This window comes from Cryptomeria japonica, chromosome 3 (genome assembly GCF_030272615.1).
Source record: "Cryptomeria japonica chromosome 3, Sugi_1.0, whole genome shotgun sequence".
Classification (NCBI taxonomy): domain Eukaryota; kingdom Viridiplantae; phylum Streptophyta; class Pinopsida; order Cupressales; family Cupressaceae; genus Cryptomeria; species Cryptomeria japonica.
In genome coordinates, this window is record NC_081407.1 from 203847909 (window position 1) to 203874199 (window position 26291).

Below are 26291 nucleotides of genomic sequence, written 5' to 3' on the forward strand. Positions count from 1 at the left end.
TTGCAAACGGTGGTAGGTTCCGAAATGCTATCTATGCTAGATGGATTTTTGGGATACAATCAGATTGAGGTTAGTGAACCTGATCAACATAAGACTTCATTTACTACTCCATGGGGTACATTTGCCTACCGCAGAATGTCTTTCGGGTTGATCAATGCAGGGGCTACTTTCCAACGAGCTATGGACTTGGCTTTCCGTGGTACTGTGGGAAGGTATATTGTAGTGTATCTTGATGATCTTACTGTTTTTTCTAAAAATCGTGAGAATCATCTTTTTCACTTACAAGATGTTCTTGAAAGATGTCGCAAGCATGGCATCTCCCTTAATCCCAAGACATCAGTTTTTGGGGTGACTGAGGGAAAACTCCTTGGTCATATTGTTTCCAAGGAGGGAATAAAAGTTGATACTAAAAGGGTTAAATCTATTCAGAATCTCCCTTTGCCATCCAATAAGACTATTGTTCATTCCTTCTTTGGTAAGGTAAATTTTCTGCGAAGATTCATTCTTGACTTTGCAAAAAAGACTCGTCATATTGTGGATATGATGAAAGGAAAGTTTGCTTTCCATTGGAATCTTGAAGGAAAAGCTTTCCATTGGAATCTTGAAGGAAAAGCAGCATTCAATGAAATCAAAGATGCAATTGCTCATGCACCCGTGTTGGTTTGTCCCAACTATACCGAGGACTTCATCATGTATAGTTATGCTTCCGAGCATACTCTGTCGGCTATTCTGATGCAGAAAAATTCCGAAGGGATTGAATCTCCCATTGCTTTCATGAGTTGTCCTTTGAAGTCTCATGAACTCCAGTATTCCTCTATTGAGAAGAATGCCTATGCGGTTGTTAAAGCAGTCAAGAACTTCCATTTTTACATCTTGAATTCTCATACCGTTGTGTTAGTTCCTGATACATCAGTCAAATCTATCTTAACACAACAAGAGTTTGGTACAAAGAGAGGAAATTGGATTGCTAAAATCCAAGAGTATGACTTGGAGATTAAGCCTACAAAGCTTGTTCGAGGAAGAGGACTTTGTTAGTTGATGGCATAAGGTATTCCAGAGGAGCGAGAATTGGATGATTCTGAAGACCTTCCCAAGGTATTGTTTGTCAGTACTACTGATGAATGGTACTCTAATATAGCATTTTTCTTGACTTATGGTGAATGTCCACAACATTTCTCATTCAAGGAAAACAGAAGTATCAAGTTGAAAGCTGCGAACTTTGTATTGTCAGATACTGGTTTGTACAAAAGAGCAATTGATGGTACTTTCCTCCATTGTGTTGACAAAGCACAACAAACCAAATTGTTGGAATCTTTCCATCACAAGGCTTGTGGTGGACATTTTTCTGCGACAATGACTACTCACAAAATTTTGAGAGCCTATGCTCTTTCAAGATGCTTTCCGGTGGGTGCGTAAGTGTGTACATTGTCAGCAGTTTGTAGGCAAACCAAAGCTTGTAGTGTTACCATTGAAGCCGGTTATTGTTGAAGAGCCTTTCTGACAATGGGGCATTGATTTCCTCATCAAGTGCAGGTCATTCGTATGTCCTTACAGCTACTGATTATTTCACCAAGTGGGTGGAAGCAATACTGGTAAAGAATGCTACTTCTGAGATAGTGTGCAGATTCCTCAAGAAGAATATTATTTCCATGTTTGGTGTTCCATTCAAAATCGTGACTAATAATGCAGCCACCTTTTCTTCCTTTGAAATTTCACAATTTTTCTTTGAATAATAGTATCTTTTTAACTCATTCATCCGATTATTATCCTCAAGGTAATGGTCAGGCGGAATCTAGTAACAAGAATTTGATTACTATTATTCGCAAGCTTGTGGAAGAAAATCAAAGGTCCTGGCATAAGGCTCTTTTTGATGCTTTATGGGCGGACAGAACTACACCCAAAAGGGCTATTGGCATGTCACCATTTCAGCTTCTTTATGTGATCAATGCAGAAATACCCATCACTTTGGAACTTCCTGCTCTCAAGTTGGCTAAAGCAATTGAAGATCAAACTTATGAGAATGCTTTAGACAAAAGGATCATGTATCTTTCTTAGCTAGAAGAACAAAGAACACAAGTGGTAGATCGGATTGCTCAGCATCAACAAGTCAAAGTTCTTTTTGATAAGAAAACAAAGCAAAGAGGATTCCAAGTTGGTGATCGTGTTTTGCTTTGGGATAAGCGAAGGGAACCGAAAGGTTTACATGGAAAATTTGATTCTCTTTGGCGAGGACCCTTCACTATTCACCGTGTTGCTGGAGAAGATAGTTTTATCTTGGCTTATCATGATGGTACACCATTTGCGCTGTCTTATAATGGTCAGCATTTGAAGCATTACTTTGAATAAGGATTCGAGGTAACTTCTTGTACATAATGTCTTTTTCTTGTTTGTTTTTCATCTTTTGTTTGTTTGTTTTTGCTTTGTTTAACTTTGTGGCCCAATGGATAAGAGTAAGGCACTTAGAGTTCTGGATTCTTTTCTTTCACAATCTTGAAGAATAAATGAAAGAATTCCCCAGTCAGAGACAGTTGTTGTCCTCATGACCACTACATGAAATTTTTGTGAAAAAAATGAAAAATTTTACTCTATGGCATGCTTCCCGAGAGAGAATTTAGACTAATCTGTGGACTGGCTTAATCCTCAGTCCATCCTTGAACTACGTTTTGAATTTCGTCGAATTCTAGGTTCGTTTGCTATGTCTTTCCTTCAATTTCGTGTTTTAAAACCTCGACTGGAGGTGGAGAATTTTCTTCAAACTGCAAGTTTTAATGATATTCATTGTTTTGGTCTTTGTAGGTGAATCTTTTGGCTTATTACATGTGCACTTTTATTTAAAAGATGTTACTTGTAATTTGTTTTAAATTTCCTCTTTGTTTGCTTTATCATTTTTATTGTTTTTGGTCTTGTTTAGTTAAAATAGGGATTTTTTGGCTAGATTACAAGTAAACTTGCAGTTTGGTCTCAAAACCCCTACTTTAATGGTTTTTACATGTAAATGGGATTTTAAATCCCCATTACATATGTGCAAGCAATATAACTTGCTGTACGGATTTTATTTCCCTTTTACAAGTAATTAAAACTTGCATTTCTCTCAAAAAAACCCGATTTTATGCATAAAGTGCATTTTTGACATTTTTAAAACTTGCTATTTGGTCCCAAAAACCTGAATTTGCTTTATAAGTGAAAAAGTCAAAAATAAAACTTTCTATTTGGCTCAAAAAACTCGATTTTGGCTTAGTAAGTGAAAAAGTGAAAATAAAACTTGTATTTCTCTCCAAAAAACTCGATTTTTACATGCAAGTGTAAATTCGAACTTCTTCTCTCAAAAAAACCCGATTTTCAGTTGGAAGCAAATTTGTTGAAGTTTTCAACCGATTTGTGTGGAGATCTTCAAGGAAGGAGAGGCGTTTTGGTTTCTACCCTATTCCTATGCATTTGAAACCACTTGTCACGCCATTTGGAGGTTGTATTTACTGGTTTCTCGCATTAAATCAGCAACCACGTTTTTTATTAATGCCACATTTTGAGGGACCAAATCTCCACAAAAATGCAGTCTCCTAGTTCGTTTTTGCCTTTCATGCCAACGCGATGAGGGTTAAGGAGGATTCAACCTTTTTCCATGACATTTAACACTCATTTGCTGCTACGTTTTTTCATATAAGGTGTTTTTTGCAAAACGTGGCTAGGGTTTGGCATCTCGGTTTGTCTCTATTTATTGGATATGCTTCTTCATTCCAAAGATTGTTTCATTTTTGGAAAAGCATTTTCAGTTTGAAGAAAGGTATGTTCTCTTTCCTTTCTTTCCTTCTTTTTGTTATTTTCTTGTTTTCTTAGTTTTCTTTTTTAGTTGCATTTTTGGAAATGTGTTTTTCATCCCCCAAAAATCAGTTTTTGTGAGAGAAATCTTCACCTTGGTATGCAATTTTTGAATTGCATTGTTCTTCCCATATTTCCCTCTTTACTTGTATTCGGGATTTTTAATCCTGATTACAAGTTCACTGGAAATTCTTGTTCTTCCCTTACGGTTAAGGAATTTAACAATTTTTTGTTAAAATTCCAAGTTGAAAAGTGTGAAATACCCCTCCCTTTCAAATTTTGGTTTACCGGATTACATGTTGAAGAAGTTCTTCCTATTTTCAATAAAAATGACATTCCCAGATTTTCCCATTTCTATCCATTCATTTTTCCCATATCCGTACCTACCATCTCCGTCATTTTCCGCAAGTCAAATTCTCATTTTCCATCCATTTCTCCATTTGCAATTTTACAAGTGTACTTGCGTTCGGGTTTTAAAACCCCGATTGCATGTATGTTCTTTCCAACTTGTATACTTGCGAAAATTTCCCCAAGATTCGAAATTGGTCAAAGTCAAGATTTTCCCATTTCTATATATTTCCACTCTTCCTCTCACGAAATTGTGAAGTTCAAGAATCGAAGTTTTTCCCATTTGGAGAAGGAAGAATGATTTTTGCAGCTGATTATGATGTTGCCTTAACTCTTTTGAGTCTTCATCACAATATTCCAGATTCACAATCAATGTCAGATTCGTCGGCATCCCCAGCTCCAAAGAAGATGAAATATAAATATGACAAATATCAGAATGGGGTAGCACCTTCCCAGGTTTCTTCTCCTTTGGATCGCATCAAAGACATGGAAATAGGGCACGTTGATATGTCAGAATACGTCAAGAGGGTAAAAGATCCACATGATAATAACTTTCAGCGGTTGTTGGACAGCCATATCCACCATGCATCATCTTTCCCGATGGCTGCCCTATAACCTGAGTTTGTTCTCGCCTACGCCCATCATTTTGACAAAGAGTCAAGGGTCATCAAAAATGATGATGGCGAAGCTATAATCCGTCTTGATGCAGATACGATCGAGAAGGTCTTCAGAATACCTCCTGCACCTGTTTATATGGAAATCTCCAAAGAAAGTGTAGGGGAGTATCATGTGAAGAGGGAAAAAGATTGCAAGTGACACATCAATAGGTGGATTCAAGAGCCACGAGCATCCTTCTCAAGGTGGGCAAAGTTGTACCGTTGCGATTTCAAATGGGAGATAGGAGACACCATAACTCTTCTCAACAGGATGATGGGCCTTGAGCATTCCAATGTCTTTGAGCCATGGATGTACCAGTTCATCATGTTCATAAGGCAGTTTCATCACATTTCATGGGGAGAAGTCATCAGCGATGCCTTGTGTGAACAACTTGCAGCAGTTCCTACCACCATGACCTTCTTCATGAATTCATATTTGGTATACTTGGCAGCATCACTTAGACACTTTCCAAGTCTTTCTACCAAGGGTGATCGCTCACTTATACCAGTTTGGGAGTATTACGACCAGTTGCCGTTGAGACCCAATAGACTACATTTCAAAAGAGTCCAAGATGCATTATTCGGGTATTTCATGTGTCAGTTTGATAGAAATCTCACGAACAAGAGAGTATCAGATGAGGCATGGGATAAGGTGTGCGAGTATGGATGTTTGTTTCTGCAGTTTCCCACCTTCACCTTTATGAGGATCGGATGCTATGGTGGTCAGTCATATATGCTTTGCAGATACCCAACTGATAAGATCATTCTTATGGAGTTGGGAAGACAAATCATGGTTGTCCACACTTTTTAGTCTGCTAGACACAAGGTTGGAATGGGGATCATTAGTAACTGTTGACAACAACAAGATGAAGGTAGCTGAAATTGTGGAACCTAATGTAGATAAGCCACTTGAAGAAATGTCAGTTGCCGATTATAAGGTTACAAGGATAGAGTTGGGAAAAGAGACGCATGAGGTCATTAAACATGATGCTCAGTTTTCTGTTGCTTCGCTGGTGCAACGGTGTGATGAGCTTCTAGCAAAGAAAGACAAGCTAGAAGAGGAAAACCGACAACTTATGGCAGTCGTTCATAAAATTACAAAACCTGCTGCTGAAGGAAGTAACTCCATAGGTTCTTCTGGTTCCCAAGAATCAATTCGTGTAGTGGAAAGGGCTGCTCAAAAGGTACAAGCATTGGATTCCTGGGTTGATCAACTTCATGATCTATGTGCACAAGTAATTAAAGACTTTTTTTAGATGATGTCTAAGTTAGAGGCCATTGAGGAGAAACTGGATCAAACTTCTGATACTTTCAAAAAGAATCTGGAACGTGTTGAAGAAAGTTTGACAATTTGGCGTACCTACAGGAGCACGCCATCATCTCTTCTAGGGTCATGTACTTGGAATTTGAAGAACTTCTGGAAAACAAGGCCCTTGTTCTAAAATCCCTCATTGAGGAGATGGATGATGCAAAGAGATTCCGAGGTGAAGTTTTCCGATATATTGTCTCACATTGTGAAAGGGCCTCGTGCAACATAGTAAGTCTGGATGGAGAGCTGATTCCAGAAGAAAAAGTTCTTGTTGATTTACAGATGAGGATTCATAATGAATGGAGGAGCGAACAATTCACAGAAACTTACACATTACTTGCACTTTTATAATTACATATAAAGCAACCACAAGTTGTGTTCAATTAGGACTGTAGTTGGAATAAGTCTTAGTTAGTTATTGAATAAGTCTTGGTGGTTGAGAGAATCTCTCAAGTTAGTTAGGATCCTCCCACCTTTTCTCAAGGCTTCTCTTCTATAAATACTTGGGGGGTCTATTGTAATATTTATCTTTTTGGAAAGCAAGCAAAAACTCTACCAAATTTACAGCAAGAAGTCTTTGAGCTTATGTATGTGAATTGAAAGTTTTTGAAAAATAGTAAATAAGGATTACTCAAGTTTTGAGTCTTTGACCTACATGTTTGAGTTTGAATCTTTTTGTTTCTTCTATGCAAAGTGTTTCTAAAAGGAGCTTACTCTAATCTGATTTGAAGTCTTTGAGTTGCAAGTAGAGAAGATTAATTAAAATAGGAAAATCTCTGGAAAAAGCAGCAAGTCTTTGAGCTCGCGTCTATTCTTGAGGAAAAATTATTGTTTGATAAGAAATAGCAGCAAGTCTTTGAGCGTGCATTAGTTCTTGTCTTTGTGTTGAAAGAAAAGATTATTCCAGTCTTTGACTTGTTGTCTTTTATTCGTTGTAAAATTTAGTATACCAAAGGGTAGATAGGACTTCACATAATCAAGTCTTTGAGCTTGATATTGCTGTCCCGTCCCGAAGGAAATGACGGAAGTCTTTGCGCTTTCAAGAAACTTCATTTTCTTTCTCTCATTTCACTTGAAAGTGGTTACTGTTGTTCATATTCAATCGCTATCATTTTCTGTGAAGAGAAAAGGATATTGTTTTTCTTGAAAAAAGAAGAAAGATTGCTGTCCCATCCCATTTTATTTTCAAAGTTGTAGTTAAATAGGGGGAGCCTTCTCTTAATTAGGAGAGTTTTTACTCGTGTGCTGTAGTTGAAACCACAATTTTGTATATTTCCCCAAGTGTACAAAATTTTCAACCAACACTAGCATCTACGAAAGGCCAACTTTCGGCCAAGGCAATTAGTTTTGTAGTATAACGGCCGGAACGAACTTCGACCAAGGAAGTTCAGGGTCCGTTGGCTCGGACCCTATAAGATCAGAGAGGTCGGTATAAACGGGGCAGTAAAGCTTTCGACTCTGGACAACAATCTGATCAGAGACCCGGTGAACAATTCCAAGCTAAAAATCTACAAAGAACGGAATAAACCTATGATTGAGATTAACATGTTGGGATACGCCACCAGAGGACATTGGACCATTGGTCGGAGCAAGGAAGTCGAAGAAGACCTGGTGATTAAAGGAGAACCCTACCAGAGAGATGACGATTGGGCGAAGCCTTTGGCGGCCATGGAAGAACGACTTGTACCGAAAAGGGTGGAAGGTGTGGCGGTTCCCAGGATCCACAAGCACCTCACGAATGCGTATTTTGGGGACCCAGTTGTGTGGGTGCCGGTTTCAAGACATTGGAGGAAGCGGGCCCCATACGAAGGACCTCGGGAAGGATAGGTAGCATATGATATTGATGAAGAAGCAGAAGCCCAGAGGAGAGCCGAGAACACAAATAAAGAGGAGGAACCGATGGACCTCGAGAAAGAGCTTGACTTAGAGGTATGTGGGGCAACCCTAGGTCCCTTTTTAAAAGTCGCCCTAAAAACAGAAGATCTATTCGTCATCGCTTCCGAGACAGGCGAGGTAGAAGCCGGACCCAATTCATTGTACTGGGTGATCCCTAACCTCGCTGAGCCACCGGAGGTTGATGGAGAGAGAGTAAAAAGGTACCAACAGTATGGGGATCGCTACATTGATGGTCGATACAAGGGTGTGGGACCCGCTCCATTGGTGGACAAGATATGGGATCTGGAGTACATAGGGACATGTTGTGCACATGAATGTTATAGGAGGCTCCCACACATCTGTATGTGGTTGCACAACTCAAAGATAAAAATCAAGATGCAAAACGATCGCACGAGGATGAAGAGGAACAACAGCGGGGATGAGGACACCAAACAGGAACCAAACAAGAAATGGAAGGAAGATAGGACATGGAACAAAGGAACGGTGAAGAAGGTGAAAAAGAAGCATAGTATTTGGTCAACAAAGAAGAAACAAAGGGGGCAGAAAGATCATTCAGCAGCAATGGTAGACGCCATAAACTAGCCAATGGACCCCGGAAAACCATTTAGAAGGCACAACTTGACCAAGGGATATCTTGGTAAACTAAAGGTACGGCGTCTGAAATTTAAAAAGCTCTACCAAATAAAGCAAGTGAAACAATTGTTAGAAAAGGGGATACTAAAAGGTAAGGAGGAGAAATACATGGAGAAAGGAAAAAAATCAAAGTTGGCAAGTATTACAAAATTGAAAAGCCAGGCGAAAATAAGCAAAATAACTAAGGAAAAATTAAAGCTGCTAAAAAGGCATTTATTTTATATTCAGTTAATAAAGCATTTGCATCTAACCCTAACCCTGGGAAGGAAGACTGATTATAAGAACCTTCAAAAAACCCAATTATGCACAGAGTAGCAGGGACAGTGAAGAAAACCCGACAGTCAGGCAAGAGTGAGGAGACAAAAAGAGGTAACCGTATGGCTGGGCCAAGGAAGAAGATTGAATTCGTACACCGTACGAACCAATCGTACGTACGTACAAGCACACGAGGGAGCATTGATAACTCCGTACGACGTACGGATTGCACAAGCGCGGAAAAAAGAGCGCCTGACGCCACATCCGTATGGCGTACGGAAGACCTTGCCAAGGGAAGTGGAGGGCGTACAGCAGGAGGATCTGTCATGTACGGTCGATACCAACGGCAACGTACAGACAGGACAGAAGAAACGAGAGGACCAAGAGAGAACCCGTACGATGTACGATGTATGAAAAACACCAACTGGGAAGGTGTGTGGCGTACGGTAGGTTTACCTGAACCGTACGACCAACACCAAAGGCAACGAAGCATTCCGTACGGATTGCAATTCAAACCGTATGATCAGCTAAGAAGCTGGTACCGCAGTGTTTGGCCGCCAACACACGAAAGGAAGAGATTGTACGGACATAGTGGCAACTATCGTAGGGTACCATACGGAGATCAGTACACAATAATTCGTACACGCAAGCAGCAGGCAGGTATAAGAAACAAGAGGGCCGTTTTGCAAAACACATTAGGGAAGCCGATACGGGAAGAGAGTTGTAGGTGGAACAACGGGCCATACAAATTGGCGAAGCACACTGACCGACGATTATAATACCAACCAAGGACGGGGCAAGGGAAGAAGAATAGAACAAGGCAGTTGCAGTTCAGCCATGACTACCACAGAGCCAACCAGCAGCAAGAAAACCAGGAACAGGGCAAAGGTACAGAAAGACTCAGAGGGAATCACAGCGAAGAATATAGCATTTGAGAGTGTGACCGGCAACGAATGTCGTACCTGCTGGGAAGAAACCCCTCCAGACCATGTGACAAAGGATTCTCTCAAGAGGGCACAGGTCGACCACGCCATCCAAATGCCCACATTCAGCATTAAGGAGTTCGAGCCAGTTCTACGAACCATGGTGTCGAGATACAACCCACAGGAACGAGCTTCAGGCATTCAGTTCCAAGGGTGCACAGTGCGAGGTTTCGTTTAAACCAGAGGATTTCAAAAGGGTATTTGGTATACCCGAGAAAGGGGCATCCGCAGCCAAGCCAACCAAAAAACTCACAAAAGAAAAAAAGAAATGGTTGATGGATTTGGTATAAAGAGACGACCTCATGGAGGAGAAATGGAAGAGTGCCTGGGCTGATGGCAGAGGAATGAAGCGTGCGTTTATCGCACCAGGAGAATGGAGGATGTTAATGGACCTGGTCAAAAGTCGCCTTACCGAAGCCAACTGCGCCTCCGACATAGCTATCTGGATGATATGATTAATGAACGGGATTAAATGCGTAAGGGTGTACAATTGGGGGCAACTCCTGGCAAAACAAATCCATGATTTCCTGAGACAAGAACACAAGACGTTCTACATGTGCCATCATGCTATCAGCTTATTCCTACATGTCGTACGCCTGTAGGTACCACCAAAAATATAGGGAACATTTGAACCACGCGGACGGGTGGAACCGAATAAACCCACTATGTACTACTATATCCACCTCGACATACTGGGTGACACCACGCAGCCGACCAAAAAGAGAAGGAAACTGGACACATCCATCGAGGTCGAAGATGTCAGCAACACAAAAGATTCAAAGGTAGAAGAGACTAAAGAACAGGAAAGTGGTGATCAGGGGTCCCATTTGGCAGGACACACAGCTGTAGAGGAGGAAGGGGAAACAAAGTCACAACAGCAAGTAGAGGAGGAAGAAGAGGAGCAGCACGGAGGGTTACAGGCACAATGGAGAAGTACGAGGGTAAAATTTACACCGCCAAAATTATCTTCGGAACATTTGGTACCACAAGAAGCACTTACGATGGCCAGCCCTATGGGAGACGTCCGACCAATAGGGGTGTTATTCCGAAAAATCGGTGAAGGGGAACCACGAGCACAGCAGCGAGTAGCGTTACCACATATCAGTTTGGTCGTACTTGCAGCACAAACCCTCGAAGGTAGTATGATGGGCCAGGCAGGGACAAGAGAGGTCGTGTCAAGAAAAGACATAATGACGGTGCAAGGAATTGGTAAGGCAGGCTCTAGTTCTGGTACGATAGGCTCTGGCTCTAGGAGAGTCGACATTGGTACGATACTAGCAAGCATTGGTACGGTGCCGGTAGGTGCAGGTACTGGTACCGTGCGAGCATGTACGAGTACAGTGCCAGCAGGTACTGGTTCGGTTTCATCGGATACCGGTACGGTCCCAACAGATACTGGTACGACCCCAGTAGGTACTAGTACGACTCCAACAGGGAAGAAGATAGGGAATATACGAATGACTGAGGATGATCTAGAGGCGGTGGCAGCATTGGATACTCTCACAAACGAAGATATAGACGCCTCGCTGGATGGATGGCTAGGGAAATTCCCACTTGCCCCGCACCTTCCCCCCTCCCCTAACCACATAACATGGCCATTGGGGCGCGCATGACTCTAGACAGAGCTATTACTATCTGAGACTTGGACGGAGGGAGACACGTTGATCGAGAGCATCAAAACCAGCAGAGCAATGGACCGAAGGGAGCACTCGCAGGGCTCCACATCACCCCACCAGATTCGAGTGATCCAACAGGCTCACTCCAACGATTCTTGGGAGAGCTACAGGGGCTCTCCAATGTTGCACATAGCATGACACAGCTTACTGGACAGATGGAGGTCGACAATTCAGCCGACGCTACACAACTGTGTCACTTCATGACTATGGGGTGTACGGATGAGTTCGCGCGCCACTTTGAGCAGCAAGGGTGGGCAGACCATAGCATGCCTGAGATGATTCAAAATTGGACCCACAGGCACTTGGTGGGAGGCATGGACACCTTGGGCACCACCTTCTGCAAGATGGAGAAGGCCTTCCGGGAGGTGTACTTACAAATGCGGTAGCACCAGGTGGAGCAAGAAGCTCAATAGATGTACATAACAACACTGGAGAAGGAAGGCGAGAAGCAGACACAGTTAGCTACAGTGTAAAGGAACCTGAGGAAGGAGATGGAAATGAAGATGGCCACCTATGAGGCCTGTTGCAGCATACAGGAGAAGGAGGCGCAGGCACTAGCAGCCCTAGTGGCAAAGCTCACCTCACAGCTAGAACAAAAAGATAGAAAGCTACTGGAAGCTGCTCACATGGTAAAGAAAGCACGGGAACGGCAGCTGTTGGCAGTAAAGAACCTGAAACTTCACGCCGGACAGCAACCTCCTCCTGCGGTCACTACAGGGACGCCTCCTCCCTCTTCTCGATCCTAGTTATGTTTTATATAATTCAGCTTTTCTTGTCTTAGTCGTCTGGAAGACGACTACGTTTTTGGGGGGGGCTAATGTTAGGGGTAAATAACGTATGTTAGTGAGAATAATAATTGTAAGTGTGTTGTGTTGTGTTTATGATTATATTTGTCGCCAAGAGGTTCTCGTCAGGCAGTTGGGAGTTGGTGGCGGTTGGCAACTTGACCAACCGTCGGGTCTATATATTGTTTGGTCGGAACCTTGGCAGGGGGAGATTATGTATGGACATTCTGGAAACTTGAATAAAGATATAACTCTTCTGGTCTAACTGGTATCATTGTTATTTATGCTGTGATGTATGACTCTTCTGTTACATGAATATTTGGTACGTGTGGAAAACACTGTGTTATCTGTTCACTCACCAACCGTACATTTAGGACTAAACAATCTTCTACTTCAATGTCTTTGAGAACAATCAACACTTGCAATCGCATAGGAATAGCAAAAGAACCCGCTACGACCATGCAACAATCAATCTTCAACTCTCTTTAGGCATTGGCAAGCAAAAAAAAATTCAACAATGGAGTAAAATGGTTTTGTTTTTCATTCTATTGTTGCATCAATGAAATAAGTTTTAAAAAGTCAAATTGTCTTTTGCATCAAATTTGGCCAATTTCTTCAAAATTTAGTGGAATACTTCTCGGGTTTGGCAGGCACAAACCCACAAGCTGTGGGCTAGACACTGTCCGGACCCGCAGCGAACCGAACCTGGACCCAGACCCAGACCAGGTCCTAAGGGGTTGGACAGCAGGACCTGTAACGTAGATTCAAAACTTAATATTTAGTGACTGACCATTCAAAGAAAACTCAACACCTCCCAAAATGTGTAATGTATGGTAAGCTGTGACACATTTTATTGGAGATAAAGAGGGGACATAAGGCGTAAAAGGGCAGCGATTCATTGTACAGGAGAATCACTTGAGCTCGGGGTAAAGTTTGCTTACATAATTTAGTTTATATCTTCAGCAATTTCTATGAAAGCTAATTTGATTGAGAAGATACCAAAATAAGGATGATAAGTTTACAGTTTCTACATTGGATGAATACATAGTAGAGCTGAGGGCTAAATTAAAGATTCCAAACATTGTACGAGCTGTAATAGTTACTGGGAAAGTTTGCACCAGTACAGTAAGATTGAAAGGTGAATAAAATATCATTCGGGCTATTCAGACTATCTACTGATCACAAAATTGTTCAGTTTTCATGCCAGTCTGCTACAGGAGGCTGCCAGTAGGCATTATCAGCCCAAAGTTCAAGCAGACCAACCTTCTAGAGTGCTGCAGAAGTACATGGAGGAATTGTTATAAGTAAGAGCAGCTATGCTAGTATACTGGTTAGCCATTTGCATTTTAAAAAAAGAATATTTGTGTTGTGGAACAATCCTAATATGGAAGAAATATCTATTTAAACAATCTGTTATTTCTTTTTGAGAAAATTTGTCATCATACCTGTGTTGCAAACCTCAGTACATTCAATAGTGCAAAATTACTTGTTGCATTTTGTCAAAAATTTATCCATTATTGTTGAAATTCATACCAAATTTTGTCTGAACACAAACAAATCAGCATGGCATACTATAAAAGCTTACAAGTTCTAGCAAGCATTTTGTAATTGCACAAGAAATTATGAGCACAGCAGTGTTTAAAAAATACACAGAAATATATTACTAACATGAAAACAAAAACAATTACAGTTTGTGTGAACTATTGATTTGCAACAAACTCCAATGGCATTAGATGTATCAAATTGCTAACAATGGACAATTTTTGCAATGTTTTATGCTGGATGAAATTATGATTAATCAATATGCAGTGGTTAAAAAACTATTTAAGCTTAAGGATTACCACAAACACCAACTCTTAATCCCAAGTGCATCTAAGATATCACAAATACTATAAAACAATTCTAGCATTTTCACACAAAAGTTCAATTCCTACTGCATTTGCATTGTTTTGCACTACTGAAAACACGGTGTAAAAGAATAGAAAAAACAAGAAAATGTTAAATGGCAGTAATATTAGCATTTTGTCCTACCCAACCCAACAATTTCGACAAACGTCAGGATCACATTCACGGCCAGCAGCAAAGCATGGACACTGCCGACTTCGGCACTGGCTCTTCGCACAGTGACAGCCGCGAAAACGATTTTTACAACCTTTGGAGCACCTGCAAATCCAAGCAAGATATCAAATCATAAAAATGCATGAAATATATCGTAATACATGATTAGTTTCATTGAAATAACTACAGCAGGGAAATGCAGTTTCTCATTTTCTAAAAGAAACAACCTAGAAAAAACAATTAGCTTTCCAGTTTTGTAAATGTTAATTTTTATAGAAGCAAAAAAAAGCCTATAGTCTCATTTGGAGCTTGATCCACATACACAAATTCAACAATCTACTTTGATTATATCTGTGAAATAAATGGACATCAAGCTCATTCTACCTGCAAGATAGGACACTTATTACAAGAATTCTCTAATTCCTGACAGACCACTCATAACACGATGCCATAAATGATTGTCATACATCTACAGTTTGGCAGATTTTGACTTTGTTTATTCAAATACCCAATCGATCTCTTAAAAATTGGTTGAATGGCAAAAAAAGAACTATTGTACAGTGGGATGATGGCATGAAACTTAATCACTTAAGTTTACATAACAAGACATCCAAACAAAAATAGTGCAATTTATTTTAGAAAGAGATAAAAAGAGGTTCAATGGAGGTGATGAGAGATGATTGGCTTCCTGGCTAAAAGTCAAAAGGTAGTATTGTAAATTCATCTAGCAGTTTGCTTCCTATAATATAACTCGGCAAAACAAAATATCTTAGCAAATCTGAACATAATGTATAACAAAATGAAATTACAAATTATGGAAGCAAAACATGGTGTCTTACCCACAATATTTTTCACAACATGTCCCACTGTGTAGACAGGGACACTGCTTCCCACACGTAGATTGACAATTGCAAGGAGTGTACTGCTTACAAGGTTGGTCTTTACTGTCAGCAATTCTTTTTCTTATTGAGGGATGAACAGCAGATTTCCAGGTGTACTTTAGTCTGCGAACTTTCCCTCTTCTGCGCCAAAACCTTGTTCTTGTTCGAGCTTCTGTTCCCTGTATGATGTTTGGATCTAATCAATTCCTTGTCATGAGTTGAATTTCAATTACCAAGAAAAAAAGGATAAGGAACAGTAAAAGAGAACAGACAATAGCATCGCCACCATCAGCTTTCCCATTGCCATCTGATCGTGAATTGAGCCCATCCCCAACTACATGTATTAGGAATTCATTGGAGCGGATGTATTCTGCTATCTCTGAGCATGTTTTGAGACCGTTCAGCAAATTTCTTGATATAAGGCAGCTACACAACAAACAAAAAGGATTTCAGTTCCTAAAAATGGCAAACCACATACAAATAAAGCCACTCTATTCTGAAGTCCTGAAACTATGACATGTGCAAAAGATGAACTCTATATTACTCATAACATGGATAGCTAATTTAATTAATAAATATACCTTTCTAACTTAATCTAAATGCTAAGAATGCACAAAACAGCATAGCAATTCTCAAGACAATGTTCACAACAAATTTCATAACCTGAAAACACGCACATTTTTGCAACACCATCTAGCATTTCTTCTTTTAAGGTTAGTGAATTTAAGAGATGACCTTTGCTATCTGTTATACATATAACATGTCACTGTTTGTAAGGAAAATTTGACATATTTTATATCTAATGTATAAAAGGCCAGCCTTCAGTGCATGTGAAATACATTATTGAAAAACAACAATTCTCTCTGATATGTAGAGATAAATTTGCACAAGTATGCAACGTCCACCTTGGACACATGTTAATCATACTTCACTAAATCATCCGACCTCAACACTCATGTCCAATGGGAATGAGGGGTTACATAATCTTCAATAACAGTTACATTATCATATTTAGAATTTTGTAACACAGTGATGTAAATTGAGCATCACAGGGAAGCTCTAAACTTACATATTTATCAGTCATCAGTAGTTGATGATGCTACAGAAACAGATGATCCATGCACAATGAGATGCAATTGTATAGGAAAGCTATAGTTATTCAGATTTGGCTAATTGTGGTACAAAGCGGTTGAAATATATTCAGTATTAGGGTTCACGACAATCATTAATAAACAGATGAAATCAAATGCGAAGAGATTAACTCAAGGAAGTTCAATCAAATTGCATTGAACATAAACAAGTATTTTTTAAACAATGCACATTATATGACTTCAATATTAAAAATTTAGTTTCACAGAGTGCAGTGTCTGGCCTCCTATAATATTATATGGAATGCAGCCCTATATGGCATGTAACCCCGTTTAGAGCCCATTATGTTCTGGTAAAAAGTTTTCACAGGGTCACCTCTTACTAGGCATACTCCCTTTATGCACCTTTTTGAATACACTAAAATCAATCTGCTTAACATGTGTTCTATTTTTCTAAGCATTATGACTACAATAAGTAATAAGTTATTCTCTTGTGAATATATAATAAATTTTATTTTCTTTACGCATGATTCTCCATGCTACTGCTTGTCAGGATCAGAAACAAAAAAAAAGCCTAAGAGGCAAATTTCCTCTTTCCAGGGCTCTCACTTAACTTTACAGTCATCAGAAATGAAATGCAAGACACAGCTGCTGCAAATCAAGGGAAAATAATATAGATAAAGCACCTCAACATAAATGCATGAAAGAGAAAAATATTTGAAGGATAAAGTATTTGCCCAGCTTTGACACCTAAGAACTCTACATGCTGCCGGCCTAAATATACTCAACAAAAATGCTCAAAGGACAACCCAAGAAGACATATCCATCGAAAAGGGAACCAGCTCCCTGCATCTTCTATCAACCCAAATTAAGTGACCAACCAATTAGTTCCTTGGTTCATGCTTTGCACATTGGACAACAATTCTAAAAACTATAAAATTATTTGATTTTTTTGAACTGCACACCACAGGGTCGAGAGCTCAAACAGCTTTGAGCTCTCAAGAAAAACTATTTTTCTTACCTTTTCATAGTTTATTGCTAATGTGAATAAAACGGCCAAATATTATAAGTGAAAATGAGCAAAAGAATAGAAGTATCTCATAAGTGATAATTGCCACAATATAATTATATCTAGAAGAGAGAATGACAATTTAATTTGTTTTGGAATTACAAGTTTCTTTAATATAATACTGAGGAACTCACTTCAAAAAAGTTAAGAAAAAGAAAATAGTAATTCAAGAGAAAATTAATATTCATAACCAAAAGTACAATATTTGTATTAAAAACAACATGACGACTTCAAACGTCCTTTATGTCACAACAGTATGTAGGCTCTAGGAAGGTCATCTTTCTTACATAGAAGATTATTTTTGTGGTCCTTCAGTTTTGACTTCTGTAATCTTCGCTCGATTATCCAACTAGCACACATCCTCAGAATTGCACATGTATTTACCTATGTTGCCCCCAGTTTCCGGGACAGGGATGGCAGGGGACGGGGGTATGCGTTTCCGGGACGGTGATTTTGTTTGTCAATTTTGGGGACAGCTAGGGGACGGCAAAGGGGATGCCTATATAAAAATAGGGAAAATTAGAATATATAGAGAAATTTAAAGTATTCATATGAAAACACGGATAAAGCATGCACATATACATTATAGAACCTTAACATATAAGAACTAGCAGAGTTCTTAAGCCAAATTTGTGTTAAATTGAGAGTCAAAGTCAAATTGCTTATAGAATTCATTGTCAAAATTCACTGTCAATATGCAGAATTTATGGGGACGTCCCCTAGGAGTCCCTTGTTCCCGGGACGTCCCCAGGACGGGGACGCCTGAAAAAAATACCAGGGACGCATCCCCGGGTAACATAGGTATTTACTCCATAGTAGTTAGGGTGGTGAAGCGTTTGGTGGCTACTTCCTTACAATTTTTCTATCTTTATCTTTTAATGTAAGATTCCAATCAACTTCATGCAAATTTATTTTATCAATTGCAAAAGTAATGCATTTGAGAGTAACATAAAGCACAGAGACAAGGGACCGCACAGGAAATAAAAAGAACAGAGTGCTAAGTCAATAGACAACCTAAAAACTTGGTTTCACCTCATGGAATGCATACAAACATTATAGGCATTAAAGGAAAAGTTTGTGCCATTGAGAAGGTAAGCTTACTAATAAAGAAACAAGATTGTAAAAAATATAAACTAGTTCCCTGGAAATAGGAATTGGAGATGAGTTTCAATTATGGATTGTAGAAAAGTCTGAACGATAATAATATTAGTTTATCAAGACCATTAACAAAAGTCACTACAAAAGGATAGCTCTAGCCACTACATATTAAAACAACAACAGCAGCAGCATTTGAGCAATGGTAATACTTAATTTCATTGGAAAAATAAATGTCACAGGAATATAAAGGCATCATTTATGGTACTTGAAGCTGAGGGAATAATATAAATTTACAATCATGAGAGATTGTTTATAAACATCGAGAAAGTATGGCAAACAGGGTACTTTAACTGTTTAACACATGTCAATAAATGTCAAGCAATCTCAACTGCCAATAGACAAGATGATCAAATATATTCAATCCAATCCTTGACCGCATTATTGTTTAATGTTCCTAATAACAGGTACCAGCCACTTGCCCCAAGGCACTTAAAAGATAATACTGAATCATTTTGGAGGAAGCCAAGAGACAACAACGAAAAATGTAGATAAGATATATAAGTAAATGACCCCTGCTTTTCCAAAATAAAAAAATAAAGGATGTTAGAAGGATTTATCAACAATTTAAATATCACACAAAAAGCACAGCAAAGAAAAATGATTAGTAGCAAAATAATTCCCAAAGTAAATAAATAAACTGTTCAATCTTGTTCCACCCATCTATATTTATCAAATAACAAATAACACATAAATTATGGACTCCATCTTCCATATATTAATCATTATAAAGATATCAGAATACATGTAATAAGACATGAACCTATATGCCATTTAATGGTTGTTTTTACAACATCACATGAAGAACAAACTACATAGATGAACTGAGATTCAAATACAAATCCAAACCCCCAATCATCTATTTGCCATTTCTTATGTCAATATCTCAAAATGTTATGATTCATAAGCAAACGTTATGTATTCATATCCTGTTAAAAATGAAATTAAATATTGCAAAAAATTGTGATTACCTATTCCTGCCAAATATCTCCACACCTTTTGCATATAGTCCCTTCTCTACAGAACTCCAGCCACAATCCTCTTGCTTAACACCAATATCAAGCGTTCCTTGTTGTTTACAGGTAGCTCCCTGTTCTTCTGTTTCCTCGAAGTCACCATGGATTATAGGTTGTACATCATCCTCTGGTTTGATAAAGTCATCTGCATTGGAGTCGCTTTTCTTGGTTGAACTTCTCTTCCTCAATGACTTCTTTCCTACAGAGTTCTTGTTATTCTTCTGCAATGACTTTTGTGTATTATCAACACCTTTTCCTGAGTTTGATCTAAGATGAATGCCTGATGGAGAAACAAATCCACTAGCAATGGTACTGGTCTCTGTAACCATCCTTTTTTGTCGTTTCCTCATAGAGACTAAAACTCTTTCAGCAACCCTTTTATTATTTTTCTTTGAATTTCCTACAATTTTTCTTTCATGTTTCCTTTTTTGTGGTGTTTCCAAATGCTGAGGTTCTGAACAATCTTTTGCCAAATCAGGTTCTCCTATACTGCTATCTGCAATTGGCTTTTCATCCAGACGTCCACTCTCAGTCTTAACAGACTTTGGTGTTTTCGCACCAGCGGTGGCTAAACCCTTCTTCCGTGAGCTCAACTTATTTCTATCCTTGCTTGCAGGAAGGATAGTTTTTGTGTCATCAACATCAGCAAGCAAATTTGGGCTACTTATTTCTTCCACTTTTGTTTGCTGATAAATAGAATAGAAGTTTACAACATTTTTATGCATATATCTCACTTAAATACTATAAAACTAAAAACTAGAACTCAATATTAACTAAATATTATGCCAAATGTTTATGGGTATGAAAATCATAGGTGAGGATTACAGAACCAAAAACAATGCCAAGACAACACTGAAATTGAAACTAGATTGAGCGTAAAAAATACCAGCCTGTAGCAGTGAATACTGCATGGGATGTTACTTTCTTCTTCAGGTGGTGTCCACGGAGGTTGTTTTTCACTCTACACCAAAGTATGATGTCTAAATCTCTCATGATAAAAATTTCTAAGAAAATTACCTTCAAAATAAGGGATAACCTTATATCTTACAGGGTAAACAAGATCCTGAGAACACCCATGCAAACGACAGTCAAAGACCTGCAAAAATTGCAGCCAGAGTTCTTAGAACTTCTTGCAGAAGAATACTGCATGAATTGGTCACATTGCAAACAAAAGACACAGTGTCAGATTTATAAGTAACAACTAACACCTAGATACAATGTAAATATAAATCTCATTGCTTGGCATCCTACCAAGCAACGACGACAAAACAGATTTTCAAAGGAATCCATAGCTGCATCAAGGTCTTTCCCAAGGAATATACAGTCAGAAGCTATATTGTCAACACCAGATCCCTTGCCTTCAAGTTCAGAATGTTGACTTTGTTGGATGAGATATTCATATCTTGCCTGTATGAAACATTTGGCTCTGATTCATACCTTTGTTAAAGAAGCAAAGAATGAATAGGCACAAAGCTAACAACAAAATTCTTAAAGAACCTAGATTAACAAGAAATGAAAAGTAGCAAAGAGAAACCCTCAACTATGCAACAATGAGGCCCATTACATGACTAAACAGAACCATATACATATATTGAATTGTTCATAAAAACCTGAGATTCCCTGATAGGAATTGAAGAAGGAAGCTCTGAGCTTATTAGTCTGTTAAAAATGGATTCAAGAGCATGAAAATACCTGAATTTCATTAGGTTTGACTTCTACAACCTGACAGAGGCTATCAAGTATTGCCTGCGACAAACCATGTTCCTGAATCCCCATCCTGTATACCAAAGATCATATAAATCCAAATAATCATAGTTAAAATGGCTGCTAAAAGCTTCTTATACAACATTATGCCTAAAATACAAAACATTATCCACAAACATATAGAACACACAAAAGACATAAGAAATTATCTTACGTAATTTAAAGCAATTCATCCCACTGACAAACAATGTAGCACAGCTATTACATCTTAACAGGCTATAAAAACATTTCCAGTTTGCAATCACTTATTGTATAAACATGATGTACCTATGTATCCTCATAAATAAAGCATGGGTTCTATTTTGTGCTACACGAGAATGCATCCCATACCGTCGTACCCCCATCCCAGTACTAGTAACGTTTCAGGAACTTGCGACATCAAGGGAACATCCCCTCACTGTCTTCCTTCTCTATGAAAATTCGGAAATGTTTCCGAAATGCCGAAAAAGTGCTGGGGGGGGCATAGGGGATGACCAGGGGACACCTAGGCATCCCTCAACCGTCCTGAGGACAGCTAGTCATCCCCTACAGCCCAGCTCAAATTGGCATGGGTTTTTTAAAAACAAAACACAATTCTAAATCAAAAATGGGGTGGCCGGGCCCACAAAGAGTCACCCCTCCCCACCCCTTTAACCAAAAACTAAACCTAATCCATCCATCAAAACAACAAAAAAAGAAAAAAAAAACTAATTTAATTTAACATTTGCAAACAAAGAGAAAAGCAGCAGATGATCAAGGAGAGAACGGCAATTCAAAAAACTAGGGCATCAAATCCACTACACTAAAGGTAAGTTATTCATGGCCAACAAGTTCAAGCCCATTTGAATGTCCTTCCCAACTCCAAACCTATGCATAAGGCCCATTTAATCCTAAAAAGCCTCTATTACAATTGGCATGGAGAGTTGCTAAAGATGAGAAAAAAAATTAAGGGGGTAGTAGAGTATGGGAATGTCATTTGTGCCAAAAACAATATAGAGGCAGCTATATGAGAGTTTATTGCCATCTTTTGTGGATAGGTAGTCAAGGGGTGAAAGGTTATAACAAAATAACTCAGGCTGATGCCAATGGACAGTTCGCAGCCTAGTGTCTCAATGCCTACAAGATCTATGGATGTTGGTTCTCATGGGGTAGAGGGTTCTACTTCTACTAGGGGAAAGAAGAGAAGTGCTACAGTTGCATATTTATTTAACATGCAATCATGAGATGTGGCTGAATCCTCTATTGCTAACATTTTTTTATGCTCATGCCATACCATTTCATGTCTAAAGTTCACCATATTTTAAACAAAGGTTCAAAGATGTTCAAGTTGTCAGTCCCTCATATGTTCCATCTGGAGAAACTAAGCTACGTACCACCCTTCGTGATAGAGAGTACTCCAAGGTGAGCTTTTTGATGGAAGATATGAGACAAACAGGGATAAGGGTTGGATGCTTCATAATCATGGATGGCTGGACCAATATCAAACATCAGTCACTCATCAATATTATTATCACAAGTTCAGGAGGCTCTTGTTTTCTTAGAGCTATAGATTGTTCAGGAAAAGGAAGAATGCAGCCAACCAAATTCAAATTTTGAAAGATTCCATAGAAGAGGTCGGAACCTCTAATGTTGTGCATGTAGTGACAAATTCAGCCCCCGTGTATAAGTTAGCCGGATTCATAGTGGAGGGTACTTATAGGCACATTTTTTGGACCCCATGTTGTGGGCATACATTGAACAATAGCTTGAAGGACATTGGGAAGATAAATTGGGTGAAGGCAATGGTGTCAGAGGCTAGAGATGTGCAAATGTTCATTTGCAACAATCACACTTCACTTGCTTTGTTTACGACATTTTCGAGCAAGGAATTCCTCATTTTCGTGGAGACTAGATAAGTCAACTACTTCATTTTACTAGAGAGTATGCTTGAGATCCAAGAGGCTCTACAATCAATAGCGGTCAATGCAAAGTGGGATAGATGGCATGAGGCAAGCACACTAGAGGGAAGAATTGTGAAACAAAAAAAATTTGATGATGATTGGCAGTCCACAATGAGGTAAGACCAATAGCATTCCAGATTTTATTATTTAATTTTTAAATGTTAATTTAATAATTTAATATATGTTTCTAACTTGAGAAAAATGTCCATTCTTTTTTATGATTTTAATTTTTGAACTTATTTGCACTTGAACATATGTTTGCTCCTTCATTGAGCCTATTCTGCGAGTGATTAGATATGTTGATAGTGACTCTCCTAACCTTGGAGAGATTTATGAAACATTTGATAGCATGCTTGGACAGATAAAGCAAGCAATGCATAGCAAGGACCCTACTTGGGGATTTTATGGGGAGCATATTAGGCCCATTGTGACGCGATGGTGGAACATTATGAACACCCTGCTTCATATGCCAGCCTATGCTCTCAATGCCAAATGGCATACACTAAGACCATGGAGAGTGCCTCCATCTCATGATCAAGAGGTGAAAGAAGGCTTCAAGAAGGCCCTCACAAAAATGTATATTGAAGAGGAGCTTGTTATATTTCACACACAGTGGCTTGCATTTGTCAATCTGTGTAGTCCAACCTTCAGCATAGTAGAGGCGACATCGGATGCAGATGTATTAGCTCAAACCAAACCCTATTCTATGGTGAACATGGTATGGCAAGGATGCACAGGAGTTGAGAGTACTCACCGTTCATCTTTCTTTCATAGGTTGCCAATTCCTACACTGCAGTGAGGATTTGGTCCACATATAGTTTCATCCAATCAGTCAAGAGGAACAACCTTACCTCTACACAATAGAAGAAAGTTTGTGACTATACACAGTGCTTCGCAGCTATAGGATTGCCAAACTCCTAAGTATCAGTCTTGTTACAATTCTCGGATTCGATTGTATGTATATTTTTGCATCGGCATTCTGTATCACACTCTATGATCCACCATCAAGATTTTTCTAGAGAGTTGGAGTAGAAATTAGCTAGTTGCATTAGGAAGATTAAAAAGAGAGGGAGAGGAAGAAGGGCGAGGTGGCACAAAGGACAATGTGCCACCTAAGCATAATAAAGATACTAAATTTATAAAAAATAATATTTCATAATAAATGCAATAAGTGTCATAAAATTTTATATATATAAGCCAAGTACAAATGATAGAATAAAGCCAAGTACAAACAATAGAATAAAACCAGTAAATTCAAATAAGTTAACACTAAAATAATGGTAGAAACCACTCTAGTAAAAGCAAAATAAAGATTAAAGACTAAGATAAAACTATATAAAAATGCTAAATAATGAACCCAATATAAAATGAATAAAGACTTTAAAAACATCTAAATATGAAAAACATTCAACTTATATAATAACCCATTTGGGATATTATAGTTGATTAGAAAAAAAAATGTATCATCAAACTCCAGGCTTTCATTGGAATGTTAATCGCAAAGATGGTATGGAAATTGATGAGGAGACACAAGAGAGAATAGTTGGGGTTCCAATGCGTGAGGCAGCCCCTTAATTTTGGCTATGACTCTGACTCAAGCTTCAATTTTGATTTAGACGTACCATCTGCTGATTAAGGACGACCATATATTTTCTTACTTCTTTGTTTATGTCATTTCATACTTAAAACTTGGAGCTCTTGGGCATTTTTGTTATAATTCTTATTTAATATGTATACGCATTCACAATGAAAGCATTTGAAATTTGTTAATTCATTTCTTGATTCTCAATGAAATCTGAATTCAATTCTAATCCTATGTTTAAGCTTCTACAATGTCTATCATGAATGCTTTATCAAGGTTATGATATGAATATTTTAAATTTCTATATATTTTTAAACAATCGTCTCCTGTTGTCCCCTAAAAAACGGCCCAAAAGTGCCCCCATACCAGAAACACATCTCGCATCCCCTACTGTCTTCATCCAAAAAACTCAGTGGAGCATAGATTTTGTTCTATTAGGAACAATGAAAGAGTTGTAAGCTGCTAAAAACAATGTGGTTCAAAACAAGAGTGTCAATGTGCAAGAAAATTATAAATGAAAAATGCATTAAATAACAAGGACCTAAAAGAACCCACAAAAATTCAAGAATGCTTTTCCTCTTTCAGACTGTCCAGGTTGTAGATTCGATATCTGCCATTTAAGGCTTGACGTAATATTTTTTCTAATGCATTTACAAATTTTGAAACTCTGGCAGTCATCAAGAATCAAGCTAAAAGATTTTTTTTTTAAATCATGTAAACCTATGCAATCAAATTTAACATAGATAAGGAGCAGTGTTACCTAGGCACACATTTCTTGGGTAAAAACCAAGCATCCCGGAAACAAAAACATCTTGAGGATGGCAGGACGATAGGGGACGTCCCCTCATGTATTAATTTACATCAGGTATATGAATTTACGAATTTCAACTCTTCATTTGAACTCTCAACTCAACCCAATTCCTACGTATAATGTATATGATGAATGATTTATCAATGTTATCATATGAATATTTGAAATTTCCCTATATATTTTCAATTTTCCCTGCCTTTAATATATTCGTCCCCTACTGTCACCAAAAATGGCAAAAAAAATCTGTCCCGAAAACATGGGGTAACATAGATATGCAGTTATTCCAAGCAAACGAGAATGTATAATAATCAATTTCAATATTCTCTTAGTAGAAGCACAACTGTTTTCTTCTAGCAAAAACAAAAAAAACTAAAATCACTAGGTAACTTACTCTTCCATATACAAAGTAACAAAAGCAAACTTAGATCATTTACTTCCTAATAATATATAGCAACCTCTAGCAGCATGGAAATTTATCCACATAAGTTGCCCATGATGTAAAGTTCTAAACAATCCTATATAGTTGCATGTTCAATATAGGCCCCCAAAATAGATTTTCAACCCTATTTTTTTTATCAGATACATAGTTCT

At 38.5% G+C, this 26291-nt stretch overlaps 1 protein-coding gene across 2 annotated transcripts in view; it reads right to left on the reverse strand.

Moving 5' to 3' along the window:
• The window catches only part of LOC131034229 (histone-lysine N-methyltransferase CLF), a 147243-nt gene that overhangs the window by 39071 nt on the left and 81881 nt on the right, over positions 1 to 26291 (reverse strand). For both annotated transcript variants that reach the window (XM_057965635.2, XM_057965633.2), the window contains 8 exons: positions 21317 to 21401; positions 20876 to 21031; positions 20673 to 20720; positions 20511 to 20585; positions 19580 to 20310; positions 15569 to 15722; positions 15255 to 15475; positions 14389 to 14520 (listed from right to left, as the gene is read on the reverse strand). In XM_057965635.2, the coding sequence (XP_057821618.2) occupies positions 14389 to 14520; positions 15255 to 15475; positions 15569 to 15722; positions 19580 to 20310; positions 20511 to 20585; positions 20673 to 20720; positions 20876 to 21031; positions 21317 to 21401 (1602 nt within the window). The remainder of the gene's footprint in view (positions 1 to 14388; positions 14521 to 15254; positions 15476 to 15568; positions 15723 to 19579; positions 20311 to 20510; positions 20586 to 20672; positions 20721 to 20875; positions 21032 to 21316; positions 21402 to 26291) is intronic.